Source organism: Phalangium opilio, unplaced genomic scaffold (assembly GCF_054372755.1).
Source record: "Phalangium opilio isolate 3A_F unplaced genomic scaffold, DU_Popi_V2 ptg000217l_1, whole genome shotgun sequence".
Taxonomy (NCBI): Eukaryota; Metazoa; Arthropoda; class Arachnida; order Opiliones; family Phalangiidae; genus Phalangium; species Phalangium opilio.
This window is the reverse complement of record NW_028324218.1, coordinates 253,942-272,606: the sequence shown is the minus strand read 5'-3', so window position 1 is coordinate 272,606 and position 18,665 is coordinate 253,942. Positions and strand designations below refer to the sequence as shown.

The window sequence follows — 18,665 nt, the reverse complement described above, 5'->3', positions numbered from 1 at the left end:
TTTTATTGAGTTGGATAGGCTCAACTACATATCTTTTTTTTTAAATTCTATATTTATTATTGCTTATTTACAGCATTCTTTTCATGATTTTTAAAATAGCGTCGTCTGCAAGTAGTTAGCCACGTCATTTGTGAAATTGGCGCCGTGCTGTCAGTTAGTATTCCGCGTTTTACTTGTAATATAACTGGTTTTAAACATCAGAGATGGGTAAATATCATTAATTATTATTTAATTATGCCTAATTTTTAAGTTTTAATCCATGTATACTCAAATTAACTCATTATTATTATTTTTAGGTGTAAACACTTTCTTCGCTTTTGGAAGCCAAGGCTTGAGGCATGTTCGCCGGGCACATGGCCTCGTTACGCCCACAGCGCGAATGTTAAACTTTGGACTACTAAACAGAAACTATAGCCAAAGTGGGTCCCAGTTCCTAGCAGATGATCCTAAATATTCCTTCATTAAGGAATTAGGTTTGGAATCCAAAAATCTGGGTGTCTTTGACGGACAATGGAGTGGACGTGGTCAGGTAGGCCTAGTGTCAAGGTCAAACGGGTTGGCAGTTTTTAGGATCTGTCCCGTTTTAGTAAATTTGGGCTATATTTTGCACGTTTTGAGTAAATTAAGGCTATTTTGTCCCGTTTTGAATAAATTAAGGCTATTTTGTCCGTTTCTGAATAAATTAAGGTTTTTTGTCCGTTTTTGAATAAATTAAGGTTTTTTGTCCGTTTTTGAATAAATTAAGGTTTTTTGTCCGTTTTTGAATAAATTAAGGTTTTTTGTCCGTTTCTGAATAAATTAAGGGTTTTTCGTCCGTTTTTGAATAAATTAAGGGTTTTCGTCCGTTTCTGAATAAATTAAGGGTTTTCGTCCGTTTTTGAATAAATTAAGGTTTTTTGTCCGTTTTTGAATAAATTAAGGTTTTTTGTCCCGTTTTGAATAAATTAAGGGTTTTTCGTCCGTTTCTGAATAAATTAAGGGTTTTCGTCCGTTTTTGAATAAATTAAGGTTTTTTGTCCGTTTTTGAATAAATTAAGGTTTTTTGTCCGTTTCTGAATAAATTAAGGTTTTTTGTCCGTTTCTGAATAAATTAAGGGTTTTTCGTCCGTTTTTGAATAAATTAAGGGTTTTCGTCCGTTTTTGAATAAATTAAGGTTTTTTTGTCCGTTTTTGAATAAATTAAGGTTTTTTGTCCGTTTTTGAATAAATTAAGGTTTTTTTTGTCCGTTTTTGAATAAATTACGGCTATATTTTTTCCGTTGGTAACCAATTAAATGTGGTCAAAACTAGTTTAATTGCCAACCCTGAATTATCAGTTATGATAAGAATCGCCTGTTTTGACAGATAACGACTTCTTTGAGTCCATTCAATAACAAACCAATCGCGGAGGTAGTTCAAGGTGACCTGAATGATTACAATTCTACTGTTAAAAAATGCCAAGAAGCTTGGCAAACATGGGCTGATATTCCAGCCCCCATAAGAGGGGAAATAGTCAGACAAATCGGAGACGGATTAAGGCAAAAGAAACTGCAATTATCCAAACTCATATCACTAGAAATGGGAAAAATCTTATCTGAAGGGGAGGGAGAGGTACGTCTAGACATGGCAACGGGGGTAACCAACATCGATTAGGTTTAATTTTATGCCTGCAAAGATAAGATGCGACTTTCACGGTGAAAGTAGGGAACATCTAGACAATAACCAAGGCTTAGCAATCGCAATAATTATTTCTAATTGCTCGTGGAAATTAATTACTTTATAGATGATTAGTATGAAGACCCTACTGAGAACTTTCAAAAATATGCTAAAATAAGGTTGCAGAAAAATGCAAAGGCTTCAGTATTAAACTTGCCAAGGCTTTGGTTGCGAACTTGCCGAGGCTTAAGCTGTAAACTTGCCAAGGCTTAAAATGAAATAACCTAATAGGTAGGTTACCCCCCCTGCCTTTTTAAGTCGAAATGACTTGTACACGTTTTAAAACATGAAAAAAAAAAACACGACTGAACTTAGGTTCAAGAATATATCGACATTTGCGACTACGCAGTTGGTCTTTCGCGAATGTTAGAAGGTAAAATCTTCCCCTCAGAACGTCCTGGTCACTCGTTGCACGAAATGTGGAACCCATTGGGCGCAGTTGGCGTTATAAGCGCCTTTAATTTCCCCGTTGCCGTTTATGGCTGGAATAACGCGATTGCCATGGTTTGTGGCAATACCTTGGTATGGAAAGCCGCACCAAGTACCCCTCTTACCAGTTTGGCAACTACCAAAATCATAGCTTCCGTATTAGAGGTAAAATTTGTTGGCCAAGGCTTAGTAACTATCACTTCATATTGCGAAATACAAATTTAGGCTAATAATCTGCCAGGAGCTATATGCTCTTTGGTAAGCGGCGGTGCCGATATTGGTACCTCCATGGCTAAAGATACCAGGTTACCATTGCTATCTTTCACCGGAAGTACGCCAGTTGGCCAAAAAGTTGGGGTTATGGTCCAAGAACGTTTTGGAAGAACTATTTTAGAGTTAGGTGGGAATAATGCCATTGTCGTTTGCGATGACGCTGATTTAGATATGGCGGTACGCGCCGCCTTTTTCGCTGGTACCGCCACAGCGGGACAGAGATGTACCGCGACCAGACGTCTCATAGTTCATAGCTCCGTAAGAAGGTCCTCCCGAAGAGATTATTGTCGAACTTTGTCTGATTTCGTGAATTATTTTATAATCAGATTCACGATAAATTCGTTGAAAATTTAGTCAAGGCTTATGGTAAACTTGAAAACCGTATTGGTGACCCTTTGGATCGTAACACGTTATACGGTCCCGTCCATAACCAACAAGCCATAGAGATATATTTGAACACTATTAACGAAGCCAAAAAACAAGGGGGTAAAATTGAAATTGGTGGAAAGGTACTATTTTTAATACCAATAATAGGAATCATTGCGTTGCCATTTTCCAATACTCAAGGTATCTAGGCGGGTTTTGTGGGAGGAGCTTGTCGTATAACGAAATTTACTTGGCGAATAATTTACCTCGCCCCTCCTTGGGAACTGTTAGAAGTACGCCATTAGAATTATGAGACGAGTGACGGGGGATAGTAAGTTCTCAAGCCCCTCCCACAAAACCCGCATGGGATATATATGGGGACGCAATAATTCCTAGTAGATGTATGTATACTATGCTGATATAATGTTTACTCGGTAAGAAAATTGAACGTGAAGGAAACTTTGTTGAACCGGCGATTGTAACCGGTTTGACACGTGACTCTGAGCTTGTTAAGAGGGAAAGTTTTGCCCCTATTGTCTACGTTTTAAAACATAATGGTATTGATGACGCAATCGCCATTAATAACGGAGTTAATCAAGGATTGTCCAGTAGTATCTTCACTAAGGATTTAGGAAATATTTTCAAGGTATTTTTGAAAGTGTTAGAACCCTTGCTTTTCGAACACAGTTACACATGTGGTGTTTTACATATTCCTTAGTGGACTGGACCTAAAGGTTCAGACTGCGGTCTGGTTAACGTTAATATCCCCACAAATGGCGCTGAAATTGGCGGTGCATTTGGTGGAAATAAAGTAAATATTTATTTTATTTAAGTTTATAAGGTTTTTAAGTATTAATTTTAATCGTGATTTAAGCATACCGGAAGTGGTCGAGAATCGGGTAGCGATTCGTGGAAACAATATATGAGACGATCCACTTGTACTATTAATTATACGAAAGAGCTTCCATTGGCCCAAGGAGTCAAATTTGAATAATTAAAAATTTTTCTGTTTTGAAAATTATGACTTTGCCTTTGAAATAACTTTTATATTATTTTTATAAAAGTACAAAAAAAAATACTATTTTGATAAATGAATTTATTCATAGTATTAGACTAAATACGTTTTTGTATAATATATATATATTGGTGCCAAATTAAAATCAAATCAAAATAGGCCTAATTTAAAAAAAATAAAATAGGCCAAATTATTTTTCTCAATTGTTATTAATCTACTTTCGTTATTTTTATAAAATAATAAAATTTACCGTATTTGCAATCTAACTTTGTCTACCTCAATGTTTGTTTACCTCAATGTTTATTTATTTCAAACTTTCACCGTACCCTTCACTAACAAAAGTAACATCATTTAATGTAAGTATGTCGTAAGTATCTTTTATTTTTTTGTATATTTAACTTAAGCCAAGACTTAATATCTTAATTCTCCTTGTGACGTCATAACTGTGCCATACTAAAATATTCCAATCTTACAAGTTAGTAGATAGTAAAAAACAGATATCTTATATTAGATTGTGATTTGTTGCACCTCATATCTGGGCGTGACATCAACATTTACAGCCGATATCTTTATTATAGGGCCTATACCTATTTTGGTACTATTTTTAATATCCGGTTAAAGACTTGATCCGGGGTTGTTATTGAGAACGCCCTCAATTTGTGGGAAAAAAATGAACGGAGTAGGTAATTTCATATCGGGTGTTATAGTTAGTTCCCAGGACCTCGTTTTAACACGCGATAACTTTTCTTTGTTAAACTTACCACGCGTGTTTGTCTTTGAACTCAATTTTTGCATCCAAAAAACACGTGGCGCTTCAATTTCTCGGAATATTTAAAATATCTCGCGCTCATTCGGGGTGATAGGTCATTGATCATTTAATAAGATATCAAATACGTCAATAGTGACGTAGATACATCGCCTATTTTCATAAAACATGGTTCTAAATATAATAATAATAAAATTCGTGAAACATTTCCCAAGTTTTTGCTATTTTCTACGACCCGAATTAACTATTACCATTTATAGTGCATAAGTTTATAAGTGATATGTTCGCTCCATAAGTATGACATGCACTACCTATACGATTCGGAATCGTAATGCTACTGAGAGACTTACAGCAGCTCGAGATTATTATTATTATTATTATTAAAAGCTTTATTGGGATATTCCTTTCAGTTTCCACTGATTTACAAAGGAGTCCACTGGTTTTAAATTAACAAAATTCATTTAGTAAATCGTCCATAAGAAACGTTAAATACATCATTAGTAGAATTTATCAAATAAATCATTACTAAAGTTCATCGAGTAAAATCTTTAACAAAGCTCATCAAGTAAATCATTAACAAAATTCATCAAATAAATCATTACCAAAGTTCATCAGATAAACATTGAATGGTTTTTGTTATTTATATAAGTCTAGAATTTAGTTACGTAAGAAAGAATCTTGGCTTTAAAGCCTTGTATAGTATTTATATTTTTGATATCATTAGGCATTTCATTCCATAGATGGATTGCTCTAATTTTAATACTTTTTTGATTTAGATTCGATATTTTTGGTGGTAATGCAAAATTATTTTGGACTGACCGTGTGCTATATCTGTTCGTTACTAATTCAAACATATTCGAGATATATTCGGGGGCGTTTCCATTGAAGACTTTGTACATGAATACTAGTAAATGATTTAGATAGTTCTGATGTAATGTTAGAAGGCCAGCAGTATTACGGGCATCTGTCGCCGAGTATCGTTTATCTTTTTGTACATAAATTTTATGCATTTATTATGTATTATCTGCAGCCGTTTAAGGTGCTTCTTGAGGCCAACATTGTAAAAAATATCCCCATAGTTAAAAATTGGTTGAACTAGCGCATTGTGTAGAATAATTTTATTTTTTACGTCAAGGCATTTATATAGAGGATGTACAAGCCATAGTCTTTTGTTAACTTTGTTTAGTGTATATTCAATGTGTTCAGTAAACGAGAACATTTCGTCCAGGGTTATTCCGAGATATCTACACGAGGATACGCGTTTGATGTCTAAAGATCCCAATTTCTTTATCTGTTTCGAGCTACCTCTTAGCTTTCTGGGTTCAATTATCATGAAGACAGTCTTAGTTTCGTTAAATATCAGGCCTCTTTCGCCTAACGTTTTCATTAGATGTTTAACTTCTGTTTCTAAGTCTTTGACGAGATCGTCAGTTGAAATGGATGCGCATAGGAGCGCGTTATCATCCGCGTATTCAAATGATTTAGAGCTTTCCAGACACATATTATTACGCCTCGTATAAATATTAAATAATAATGGGCCCAAGATGCTTCCCTGCGGTACCCCGGATGTAATTTTTAATTCTGTTGATTTTGTGTTGCCTAGATGGACTGCCTGAGTTCTATCTGTTATATACGATTGAAACCACTGTATTGTGCCATTATCTGCGCCGCACAGCCGCAATTCATGTAGTAATAGCTTATGATTAACACAATCAAAGGCTTTTGAGAGATCAACGAAAACTATCCCCACGTACATATCTCTATCTAAGTATTGTATAATATTTTCATACAGATTCATAATACATGTGTCTGTCGAATGACCTGGTACAAAACCAGCTTGCATACTATATAATAATGGTATACTCCTATTGGATAGAATCCCGTTGCACCGAATTCAATTTTCTACAATTGTAGCCAAATTTAAAACAATTTATAGCCCAAGGAGCGATTTTCTGCTGAATGGGAATATTTATATGGAAGAGCTTTCGACTGAATGGGATGGGTTTACACATTAAATCATAGCGTTTTCCTTGAGTTGCCGAGCTCCAGTAGCGCAATGGATTAAGTGATTTGGATCATCGAAGAAGTTAAGCAGCATCGAGCGCCGTCAGTATACTTGGGAGCACGGAGCTTCTATTAACAAGCTCCGTGTTGGGAGGGAGATCTCTTACGTAGGTAAGGTTAGGTTACGTTAGGTTAAGGTTAGACAATTTCAAAAATGAAAGTTATTTACTGAAATTTATCGAAGAATGTTATTGGTGAATATATATATTATTTGCTGCAATATCAAAAAGTTTAATAAGAATATAAATTTTATTGTCCGGTCTGGTCTGGTTAGGTTAGGTTAGGTTAGGTTAGGTTTGGTTAGGTTAGGTTAGGTCAGGTTAGGTTAGGTGTGGTTAGGTTAGACAATTTCCAACAATGATAATTAATTACTAAAATTTATTGAAGAATATTATAGGTGAACATAAATATTATTTGCTTCAATATCAAGAAGTTTAATTAGAAAATCAATTGAAAAATAGGAATGAAAGGAAAATTCATGATTGGAAAAGCGCCCAAATTGCGGTATTCGGTCTAATGGGATTCGGTCGAACAAGACATTCGATCCAATGGGATTCGACCCAATGGTAGACAATCTATAATAATCGATTTGCTATGACATGATTCATTAACTGGTTAAAGATGCATTTTTCTAGTATCTTCGATATACTTGGTAGAATTGAAATTCCCCTGTAGTTATCCGGGTTTTTTGGATCCCCTTTCTTAAACAAAGGTACTGCTTTGGCCTCTTTCCATTTTTTTGGGAACTCATGCTGGGTTATGGACATGTTAACCAGTTTCGTCACACAAGGTGTTATAACTAAGGCTAAATTTTTTATCAGTTTACTCGACAAGCCGTCAATGCCTACTGCTTTTGAGGGTTTTAGATTTTTTAAGTAATTGAAAGTTATCTCCTCGGTTACCTCTCTTAGACTGAAAACGCAGTCATGAAAATTAGTTTCATCATTATTCGTATTTAAGGTTCCTTTTAGTTTACACTGGTTTTTCGTGAAATGTTCATTTAGGATATTAGCAATTTCTAAGTTGGATTTATATTCCTGTCCATTGTATTTTATTAATGAGATAGTTTTCTTTTCTTCCTTAATATAAGGTTTAATTATTTTCCATAAATTACTTCCACCTTTACTAGTTCGAGAAGGAGAACGAGGGGGAGCGAGTCAATTGAAGTCCTAAGTACACTCGGTGGTGGTTAATTAATTTTGCAGCTAGGACTTATTTCCATCTAGGCACTCCTATTTAGTCTGCATTACTAAGCCCCCTTTGACAGCAGCGCCCCACTCACCAGGCCTCCCTCGCTTTACCTCCTCGAATCTATGACCTCACTCACTCACTTCAAAATTACAAGCCTTTCAGTTTGTCATGACCAGATATTAACACAACAAACTTATGGAAGGAACATATCTTATGAACTTGTGTTTATAGTTATATATAGTTATATACCTTACTTGACCTATTATTAACCTTGAAGTAAGTTACAATATTCAATCAATGTCCCTGGTTTCACTTTATTTATACGCAATTCGCAATTCGCAATTCGCTCGTACTGCAATATAGTGTTGCAATTGTTAAGTTTCTAATAAAAGCTTTTGGTCTATAACTACTAAAACCGTAAAAGGCTTATTGTGTTAAAATGCCTAATTATACCACTTTTATCGTAATATAATTCATAAAAAATATGCAGCTATTGTTAACCCTAAACTTTGTCGGTCCGTTACGTCTAAGACTATTTTGAGTTTCTAAGAAATTGTTGCATTGCAATGCGACTAATGCTTTTGGCTTAAGAAACGTAAGAAAGCCAGCTATAGAAAGGGGATGTTCTTTGGGCTAGGCGTAAAATGGCGGGAAATTATAGTGTCCAGTCACGCATACGTTTGACCATTGACCAGTCACTCAATATTGCCCTCCCCCCACCTCTGTCTCACTCTCTCTCTATTTTCCAACAAGCTATACCAATTTCTTGTCGGAAGGAACTAAGTTACAAGACATCGGCACGAAAGGTTTGAAGTTGTTTTTCGTAGAATTCAAAGGTAATGTTCTTTTACAAATACTTAATTGAGTTTTACCACCGTTAGTTAAGTCAATTTTGTCGCGGCGTTGATGCAATTGACAGTAAATGCGAGCGGTTTATGACTTTCGGATGTGTATTCGAAGTTTTCGTTGTGTAAATTTCCTAGAAATAAGTTGCAGCAATGAAAAGTCTAAGTTGAAAATTTCGGTCAAACTTTGAGACGCTGTAACTTGGTTAATAATGATCGGATTTTGATCAAATTGGTCTCATTCTGTAGCCCATATTATCCTCTATCTTAGTATGTAAACCCTCAAACAGCGTGCCCTTTCCAAGAGTGCAATTCTTAAAAGAAAAAAGAAAAACAATCGTAACCAAAATTAAAATTATGATGAAAAACTTTTTGTCAAATTTTGAGACGCTGTAACTTCATTAATTATGATCGGATTTTGACCAAATTGGTCTCATTTTGTAGCCCATATTCTCCTCTATCTTGGTAAAAAACACTCAAATCAACGCATCCTATAAGAAGAGTGTAATTCTTAGAAAACAATCGGTAACATAAATCATAATTATGGAGAACTATTTAGACCGTAACGATAGTGGTGGCAGTTTCAACCCTTATCAATATCAACACAACAGTTCGGTTAACAGTGATCGGTACCCAGGTGTACATTCGGGTGTTTACGTTCGACAACCCATTTCCAAAGGTTATAAAACCCGCTCGTCAGATAACGGTTCCAACGCCCGAATTACACCCCTAAGTCACAGGAGACCAGCTAATGGTCAGCACTTAAAAGACAATGACAAACTTGAACGCACTTCGAAGTACTTGAGGTTTCTCGTGGTGTTAATATGCGTTGGCACCTTCTTCTATTACGTCACCGAGTTCTTCCATACCTTTCAAGAATACCCCACCGTTGTTGACGTCAGTGTGGAATTCAAGGATTACCCCGATATACCCGCTATAACCATTTGCAACCATAATTTGTGAGTTTCTCATTTCAAAACTCTAATCTTTTGAAGGTTTGAAAAGTCCGAGTAAAGAATGCATACAGCTACTAGGAATCATTGTGCTCTCTTGCTAATTTCTATGCGGGTTTTTGTGGGCGGGGCTTGAGAACTTACTATCCCCCGTCACGCCTCATAATTCTTATTGCGTCTTTCTAATTGTGATTTCATACATTATGATTAGTCTAGCTAGCTCCTCCCACAAAATCCGCCTAGATACGTTGAGTGAAAATGGTTCCATGCAATTATTCCCATTAGCTTGGATGTATTTCTTCGATAGTGTTAATTCTCCTCTAACCAACGATACTAAATACTTGGGGTCAAATTATAATAGGGGTCAAGAAAATAAATATAATTCTTTATCAAATTTCAACTTATTTCGTTAGATACAGACGCAGTGATTTTTGCCCAACAATTAATGAACTCAATCTAAATAGTCCGGAATTTTCGTTGCTTTGTCAGCCTCATAGTCCAACGACTAATTACGTTAATCACGTAAGATTTAATTAAGTTAATTGGTGTTGATTTTGAGACTTAAAGGAATATTAATGTATTTTAGAGCGATTATTCAAGAATGTTCACTCGTTTAGTAAACGCCACGATTGTTAGCAAATTAGCTCATAACGAAACCCAACTTTTCAAGAAGTGTAGAATTAGAACCGAATGGGGTGGAGAGAGACCATTTGTCCCCTGTCGGTAAGGCGGAAAAATACTATTAATTAATTATCATTAATTAGTTTTGAATTAAATTTTATTAATTAAAAGAAAACCGTTGTTTTTCAACGTAAATGGTCGAAATTGTTTTGTTCTAAATTCGATGTGGTTCGAATATCAACCTGATTACGAGAAAAAGAACGATTCCGAATTGGAAATCGAAATTAATTTGGAATCCTACGAATATTTAATTAATCCGACGAAACCCGCGGCGGAAATATACATTCATAGTAGAACCGCCATGCCCGATGCCAGAACTATGCATTTCACCGCTAAAGGGGGAAACTCCTATACAGTGGGTGTCATTAAGGTATTGTTAATTACAAATTAATTAATGCCTACATTAGACTTCATTAATGCAGGATCGATATGAATTATCTAAAATTGATTAGTGAAGAATAGATTTGATTAATGTCAAAATTAATTAATGCTGAATAGATTTAATTAATGTCAAAATTAATTAATGCTGAATAGATTTAATTAATGTCAAAATTAATTAATGCTGAATAGATTTAATTTATGTCAAATTGATTAATGCAGAATCGATTTAATTAATGTCAAATTAATTAATGCAGAATCGATTTAATTAATGTCAAGTTAATTAATGCAGAATCGATTTAATTAATGCACAATCTATATGATTAATGTCAAATTTATTTATTAGACTTCCTTATGGCTTTTGGAACCTCCATACCAAACCGGTTGCATGAATTACACAAAAGAATATGAAAAATCTGGCGGCAAGCAAACATCGGCTGCACAAGCGCAAATATCACAGCAAGAAACAGCCTTAGGCAAATCCGTAAGCCTTCTCTATTAATTAATATATTAATTACGTCACACAAACCAGACTAGCTCTCTAATTGGATATAATTAATAATAACAATCAGGTTTGCCGGAAACTGTGTCAAATTAAGAAAGTTAAAAAAAAGTTCGATTGTATTCCTTACTGTTTACCATTCACAAAAGTAATGGATAAATGCCAAGGAAACAAAACATCTCAGAGTAAGTCGGTTACTTATATATTCGTTATTCACTTATGATTAAATTAAACTTATTTAGATAAAAAATGTGTTTACGTAAGAAATACCAAAGATGATTGTACTAAAGATTGCCCGGTTGAGTGCAAGTAAGTTAATTGTAAAATTAATAATTATCATCTTAATTAATAATTAATTAATTGATTACTTAAATAATTAATTAAGCGTAATGATGTACGATATTCAAATGAGTGAAAAAGAAGGGTTCGGAACTCAATCCGAAGTTAGTATAGCAGTAATGATAATATTAATGTTTTTCAAGCCGTATTAACATAGCTTGTAAATAAAACAAAACCTAATAAAAACAAAAAATTTTCTTTCACCAGGAAAATGGCGACTCGAATTCGACAGACTCTGCAATGTAAGTCCTTTACAATTTTTTGTTTTTATGTAAAACCCAAAGTGCATAAACACTTATTTATTCATGAATATTTTTACTATATTTTCCCATTTCAATATTAATGCTTTTTCATTATTTTTTTTTGGTTAAGAAAAATAGCTAGGGTAGTAAACAAAGCAATTCACACTTAAGTGGCCAGTGTTGTTAGTTTTAAATTCAAAAAGCTTGTTATTCAATAAATAAAATAAATAAAAACTATTTCGAACTAGAGGAACATGCCATTTTTGGTAAAGAAGTGAGCTCAATTTAGGCTTAGGTCGTTTCGTGTTTAGCGACTATTAATAATATGGTTTAAGTACGCGTCGACTCGGCGACTGTTTAGTTTCTATGTTATGAATAATTTATAATATTCTTTATGTGAAAAGCGATGTTTTCGCATTTTTTCTCTCGATAGGTTAACTGAAGATAAGAATTTCACGAAAATAACCATTAATTTGCAGTTAATACGTCATTCTATTTACACGCATAAAGCCAAAATTACAGTAAGATTATTGATTTTTAGTTTTTTCCTTATTCTTTAAGTAACTTTATCGTTTGAAGTATGGCAAGATTTAATTGTTAGTTATTGTAAGTCCCATTGTAAAGGACCGAAATTAATTTTGGGTAATATATGATTATTTAACTGGATAGGGTTAATTGAGAGCTTTAAAATGAGACCAACCGCGTCGAAATCGGACCATAATTAAGAAAGTTGAAATATATTCAACAAATTCAAATTTGAAAATTTTATTTCATACACAAATTTGAAAATGTTGAATAATTTTCAACTTTCTTAATTATGGACCGATTTCGACGCGGTTGATCTCATTTTAAAGATCTTAATGAGCTCTATCCGAATATGTCTTCAATCTTGTTTTCCATGTCATACTTCAATCTACAGAAGCTAAGTTACTTTTGAGACTTAGCTAGTCGATCAATCATAGATTAACTTAATCAATACAGTCAGTGGAAATTCTGGGGTACGTCGGTGGATATTTGGGAATCTTTCTTGGCGTTTCAATTCCTATGCTTTTTGACACTTGCGTGACCATCATTGGCTTTTTCCATCGACGGTTTCAGCGCCGGAAATGGGTCACTAACGTCCGACAAAGACCGATTGTCCATCAATACTAAAAAAACAACCACCAACAAAAACAATTCGTTACCCAAAAGAGGCTGTCAAGTACTCGGCCTGCCACCTTGACCGTTAATTCTTAACCCGGGCGGGGGGGGGGTGAATTGGCATTGTGTAGACCTAGAACAATTTAATATCGAGGGGCTTATCACTGTCAGAATCTATTACGTTTAGTGAATGGCCCCTCGTTTCGCAATTGTGGAATCCGTTAGCTGCTAACAATCTGTCACCATGGAGCAATAATAAGGGAGACTTAGCCGCGATGTAATGCACATTAAATTCAAATTTAAATTCAAACTCCTGTAATATTACTCCATGGAAATGCTAATGCTAATGGTGAATGGTATTAGTTTGATTATAAAAAATCTGTAGAGAAATCACTCTAATAAAAATGGTTTCATAAGTATTTTTTATGTGTTTTGACGATCATTTTTTCTTCACAAGGTAGGCAATGCAGCGTATTAAATGTAAGTCACTAATGCGTCATGTACACCCCACGCGATACATGGATAGGCTATTAGCACTTAGCTTTTTCGTGGCATACCATTTTTCGTGGAATAGCTTAGCTTAGCTTAACGTTGACATATTGGATCGTGCAAAGCATAACTTTGATTTTTCAAAATATTCATATATATGGTTAGCTAACTGTTTTTATTTTTGGGACCGCGGGTACTGATTGGTTGTATTTAATCACGTGATAAATACCGTAGAAAGGCCTTTTATTATTTCCTATTTTCTAAACACTTTTTAGATTTAATTTCGTTTGCTTAGATCGCGGATTGACTTTGACGCGAGTTGAAAATTCGCGTGTCGTTTAATGTTTGAGAACATGTTTTGCATAATAAATTAGGTAAAAATAAATTTTGGAAAATATCGTAATGTAGATTAAATTAATTTTAGATACGGAATTCGAGTTTGAAAAAGTAGAGGTGTTGTTTTGGCTCAATGTTAACGTTAATTCTTTAATAATTTTTCTTTAATTAACGTTAATTGATATTTAAATGCATCGAAAAAATTTAATGGAAACATTTCCAAGTTCGGTTCAAAATCGGTCTTCGGTTCGTGCAACTAGAAACGCCTTGAAACCAAATTTTTTTTATTACGCGCCAAAACCGTTGATACCAATGACTCCAATGAATTCGCAGTTAATTGTACCAGTTGGATACCCAGCTAATTACTCGAGAAATTCAAAATCTCCCGTTTCAACTCAAAACGCGACCAAAAAAGCGGAAAAGGTTTTAAGTTCCAATAAAGTAATACGGATCGAGAGGATTTCAAAGACAGTTGTTTACATGATTTGTCTGGCAGTTTTGGCCTATTATTTGGCTGAATTTGGTAAACTTTATAGTGAATATCCTACCGTTGTTAATGTAAACGTAGATATACCAAACACCTCCGAATTACCGGCGCTAACGCTTTGCGTACGAGATCCTAATCAGTGAGTTTAAATTTGACTAATTAATTCATTAATTAAATAAATAAATAATTTGACGGGAGATTTTAATTTAATTATTTGCGTAAGAACGTATTTAGTTTAATCTCACAGAGAGCTTTAAAATGAAATCAACCGCGTCAAAATCGGACGGTAAATAAGGAAGTTGGAAAAATGTTTCAAGTTTGTCCGCAAGTTTGAAAATTTCACGGCAAGTTTGAAAATTTCAAACTTCCTTATTTATGGTCCGATTTTAACGCGGTTGATTTTATTTTAAAGTTCTCGATGAGATTAAACTAAATACATTCTTACGCAAATTATTAAATCAAAAAAACTACAAGATAAATATGATACTAATTCTAATTATTTATTTAAATATTATCGTTTTAAGGTTTTTGAAAAATAAAACTTGCGCTTTAAACCAAACGATTTGCGATATTTTCGCGAGAAACGAAGAGGTAACAAACTGAGTAGTTTAATCTCCCCTTACTAAATAATAATAATCGCATTTAATTTCAAATTTAATTAGGATGATTACACAATTGAGAAGTTCCTTTTAAACTTAACGACTAAAGAGTTATTTAGTTTATCTCGAGAAGTTGGAATTTTTTTTGATAAATGCGAATTGGATGGTATAAACAGTACCCTTTGCAAGTAAATAACGGCAATTAATATCAAATTAATTTAAAGCAATAAGTAATGATCTATATTTGGTTTTAAAAAGTGAATCTTTAAGTATCCATAAAGATTCTCAAAATTGCTTTGTCGTCAACGAAGATTGGTTTAATCATACCAACCCTTCAAGCGCTAATTTAAGTCGAAACGCTGGTAACGTGTATATAAGTGTCAATGCGAATTAATTTTAAGCTAATAATTAATTCTAATTAGTTTTCAATTTGGGCCTTTATTTGAATCCGGAGGAAAGTTTGAAATTACCAATAACGGTGGATGTCTACGTCCACGACGTTCACGAACTGGCGGACTTTCGGACATACACTTTTGCCGCTAAAGGAGGCAAAGAAAGTGAAATTAGTTTATTGCAGGTAAGAAATAGAAATTTGTTTTTAACTAAATTTCATTCCGAAAATCATACTTAATTAAATTAAATTTAGAGCACGGTTATCTTATTGGAACCTCCGTATAGTACGGCCTGCAAAAATTACACTCTAGAAGCTGATGACTTTACCAAATCAGAATTACGTAATTTTGATCCTAGAAAATACCGAAAATATCAAGATAATGCCCTTGGCAGATCGGTAAGGATAAGCCTTGACTTACATAGCGCCACTGTTGTGTCTAGGATAAATTTAATTTTAGAAGTAGGAATGGAGAACGGTTAGTATTTACTTCAGTCGTTCGACTCATAGAACACCCAGTATAGAGCCCCTCCCTCCAACCAACACGTAACCAAAAGTTTAAATTATCTTATTGACTGCTCACTTAAACTAAGTTTTGATGACGTTGCTGACGGGAACGGCGAAAAATACGTAATTCCTATTTATCTCTGTCGCTATGACCCCCCCCCCGTCCCGTGGAAGGGGTTCCGGGACTTTGACACGCGCCCACATTACTCTGAGTCTGTTCTCCATTCCTACTTCTAAAATTAAATCTATCCCTGACATTACTAACTCAATTTAAGATTTGCGCTTTGGCCTGTCAAACCAACGAATGGGTTGAACAGTTAAATTGTACTCCGTCTTGCGTTCCGTTTACTAAAAAAGTGAGAAAATGTCAGGAATCCGAAGAAGAGCATGGCAAGTATGACTAATATTTGGACTTAAATAATTAATCTAATTCGAATTTAACGTAACATTCAGACACTTATTGCACCAAGAATAAAATTAAAATGATAGAAGGTGATGAGACGTCGCCGGAAACTTCGTATTACCTAAAATATTTGAATAAATGCGAAACCGAAGAGTGTCCCATTCAATGCAGGTTAATTGAACCACTTTCAATCGTACCATGGATATGTTTAAATTATGGATTCCCATCTCTTACGTTCCACAAAAGGCATTTCGCTTAGACGCCCATTCAGCAGAGGCAGAGGGAGAGAGAGGGGGGGAATATAGCACGCTACCTCCTTCCCCCAACCCTGTTAGTGAGACAGGAATTCGTATTTTTTCTCTCTGCGCATGGGCGAAATTTCAAACCCACCACTCATGATTCTCCGGAGGAGAAATATAGTTCCTTTTCCCCACGTGACCTAGCAGCTATTTCCACCTCGATTTACGGCGAGTGTAGCGCGTGTTTTGTGGCCAGTTTTTTGCCCTAGTTGGAAATCCTTAACGCGTTACAATTTATACATATCCCTAACTGTTCATGTCAAGATACTGATTTTGCGAATTCGAATTTCAGAGTGGTGTTTTACGATGTTCAAACAAACGAAGATGATATACTAGGAATTAGTTTACAAGATAAAGTAAGTGTGTCGAAACATTTGAAACTTTTTTATACTTTCAAATTTGAAATTCTTTAAATATGATTTATTATGAACGAAGACCAATTATACAACAACTGAGAGCTCTTCTGATCGGGAAGAAAATCGGAATAGAAAAAAGTATTGGAAGTCATTCGTAACAGTAGTGATTTGAAACTTCTGAGAAATTAAAACACTAATTCACGTATGCGCTTACAGAATTCACGAAAATCAAGTAACTCGAATTATGATTAATTTGAGGCCCATACGAAATGTAATGTATATTCACACACCCAAGTTTACCGTGAGTATCATGACCAGGAATGCATACAGCTAATTGGAATAATTGCGTGTCCATCCATTTTAACTCAACGTATCTAGGTGGATTTGTGGGAGGAGCTAGCTAGAGTAATCATTACGTAACGTTTGACGAAATAGTTAGAGACATGGGCGTAATTATTCCTAGCAGTATTATGTATTCCTGGTATCATAAACTTATACGGCATATATATTTACTTATGTTATAAATGCAAAAATACATTTATTTAATCTCACGCAGGCTGTTGAAGCTATTGGGTATGCTATCTTAATTATTTTTTTAAATTAATCACAATTAATTTTAATTCCTAACAGATACGTAGGTGGTTACGTAGGGATATTTCTGGGATTATCAATACCTTTACTTTGGGATTACCTAGTTGTTGTCATGGAGTACATCTACAGGTTCAAAGCAACTCGAAAATTTTCGATTTGCATATTCCTCTAATTGATTTTAATTACCAACCTTAGAATGGGGTTAATTAATAATATTTCGGTACCTAATAAGACACTATTTATAGGTTTGCAACTGTTAACCACATAAATTAATTTAATTGTTTATTTTAATTACAAATAAATAAATAAATAAATTCTAATAACATTTATTTTACAATTATATTTTTTCATTTGACAAATTTCGAATTGGAAATAGATCTAGAAATAGTGCTTGATTTTCTTCTGTTGATTTTTTTCGGAATAATTTTCAAGTATTTTAAACCTTTGATCATGTTATCGTATATCCATGGTATGGAAACACCGAGCCAAATGCCTTTAAAAATAGGTAAAAATAGGTCAAATTTGTCACGTGACTCATGACTCGCATTTACCTAAATATCCACCAACGTAACCTAGAATTTCTATTGGCTGAAACATTTTTATGAAAAATTGTTCATAAAAGTTCATAATATGATGTTCAATTTCAAACAAATTACCGTTATTTTGGCTCCGTGAACATAATGTATGTGACGTACGGCTTGCAAGTTAATAGCGATTTTAGAGAACAACGTGTTGCTAGTAAAGAATAATTAAAAATATAATTAATTAATTTAAAATTAAAATTAAGAATTATATCTTCATCTCACTTGTAGCTGCTGTCATTTAATTCATGCTAGAAAATAATTTTTACCATCTATTAGGCTTGATATGTCAGTAGATCAATTTTAGACATAATAGACTTAAAGGCCGACTTCCACCGAAAAGGGTTCTTACGAACTGAAGACCGTGCATCGATTCTTAACAATAGAGCAACCGTGCCAATTTTCGAGTCCCCACTGGGGCAAAATTTGGAGGGGTTCTTACGAACTGAAAACCTTGCTATGCGGGTTCTTACGAACTGAAAACCTTGCTATGCGGGTTCTTACGAACTGAAAACCTTGCTATGCGGGTTCTTACGAACTGAAGATAAACAATAGAAAGTTTCTTAAATATTTCATTCCCGATTTTTACGACCCTCTGAAGGAAAATATCTATTGTTTATCTTCAGTTCGTAAGAACCCCGTATCAAGGTTTTCAGTTCGTAAGAACCCCTCAAAATTTTGTCCAGCGGGGATTCGAAAATCGGCACGGTCGCTCCATTGTTACTCTCGATGCACGGTTTTCAGTTC

General features: G+C 34.4%; 2 protein-coding genes and 1 long non-coding RNA gene across 3 annotated transcripts; all 3 read left to right on the top strand.

Annotated features, from left to right (window-relative positions):
* Nucleotides 1-64: 64 nt before the first annotated feature.
* On the top strand, nucleotides 65-4,044 carry Aldh7A1 (aldehyde dehydrogenase 7 family member A1). Its single transcript, XM_089856782.1, has 9 exons — nucleotides 65-207; nucleotides 297-529; nucleotides 1,345-1,590; nucleotides 2,011-2,289; nucleotides 2,350-2,655; nucleotides 2,724-2,906; nucleotides 3,203-3,409; nucleotides 3,482-3,574; nucleotides 3,638-4,044. The coding sequence occupies exons 1-9, from the start codon at nucleotides 204-206 to the stop codon at nucleotides 3,755-3,757; spliced, it is 1,671 nt and encodes a 556-aa protein (XP_089712908.1). The 5' UTR covers nucleotides 65-203; the 3' UTR covers nucleotides 3,758-4,044.
* Nucleotides 4,045-8,621: 4,577 nt separating this feature from the next.
* LOC149615353 (uncharacterized) lies at nucleotides 8,622-13,204 on the top strand. The gene is made up of 11 exons (XM_089856670.1): nucleotides 8,622-9,603; nucleotides 10,011-10,119; nucleotides 10,184-10,320; nucleotides 10,390-10,648; nucleotides 11,003-11,140; nucleotides 11,229-11,343; nucleotides 11,401-11,467; nucleotides 11,544-11,601; nucleotides 11,705-11,739; nucleotides 12,173-12,260; nucleotides 12,721-13,204. Exons 1-11 carry the CDS (start codon nucleotides 9,188-9,190, stop codon nucleotides 12,889-12,891), a joined length of 1,593 nt encoding a protein of 530 aa, XP_089712796.1. The 5' UTR covers nucleotides 8,622-9,187; the 3' UTR covers nucleotides 12,892-13,204.
* Nucleotides 13,205-15,048: 1,844 nt separating this feature from the next.
* Nucleotides 15,049-16,081, top strand: LOC149615352 (uncharacterized). The gene is made up of 4 exons (XR_016375972.1): nucleotides 15,049-15,152; nucleotides 15,213-15,367; nucleotides 15,437-15,580; nucleotides 15,964-16,081. It is a non-coding gene; the product is annotated as an uncharacterized LOC149615352 (long non-coding RNA).
* Nucleotides 16,082-18,665: the final 2,584 nt, after the last annotated feature.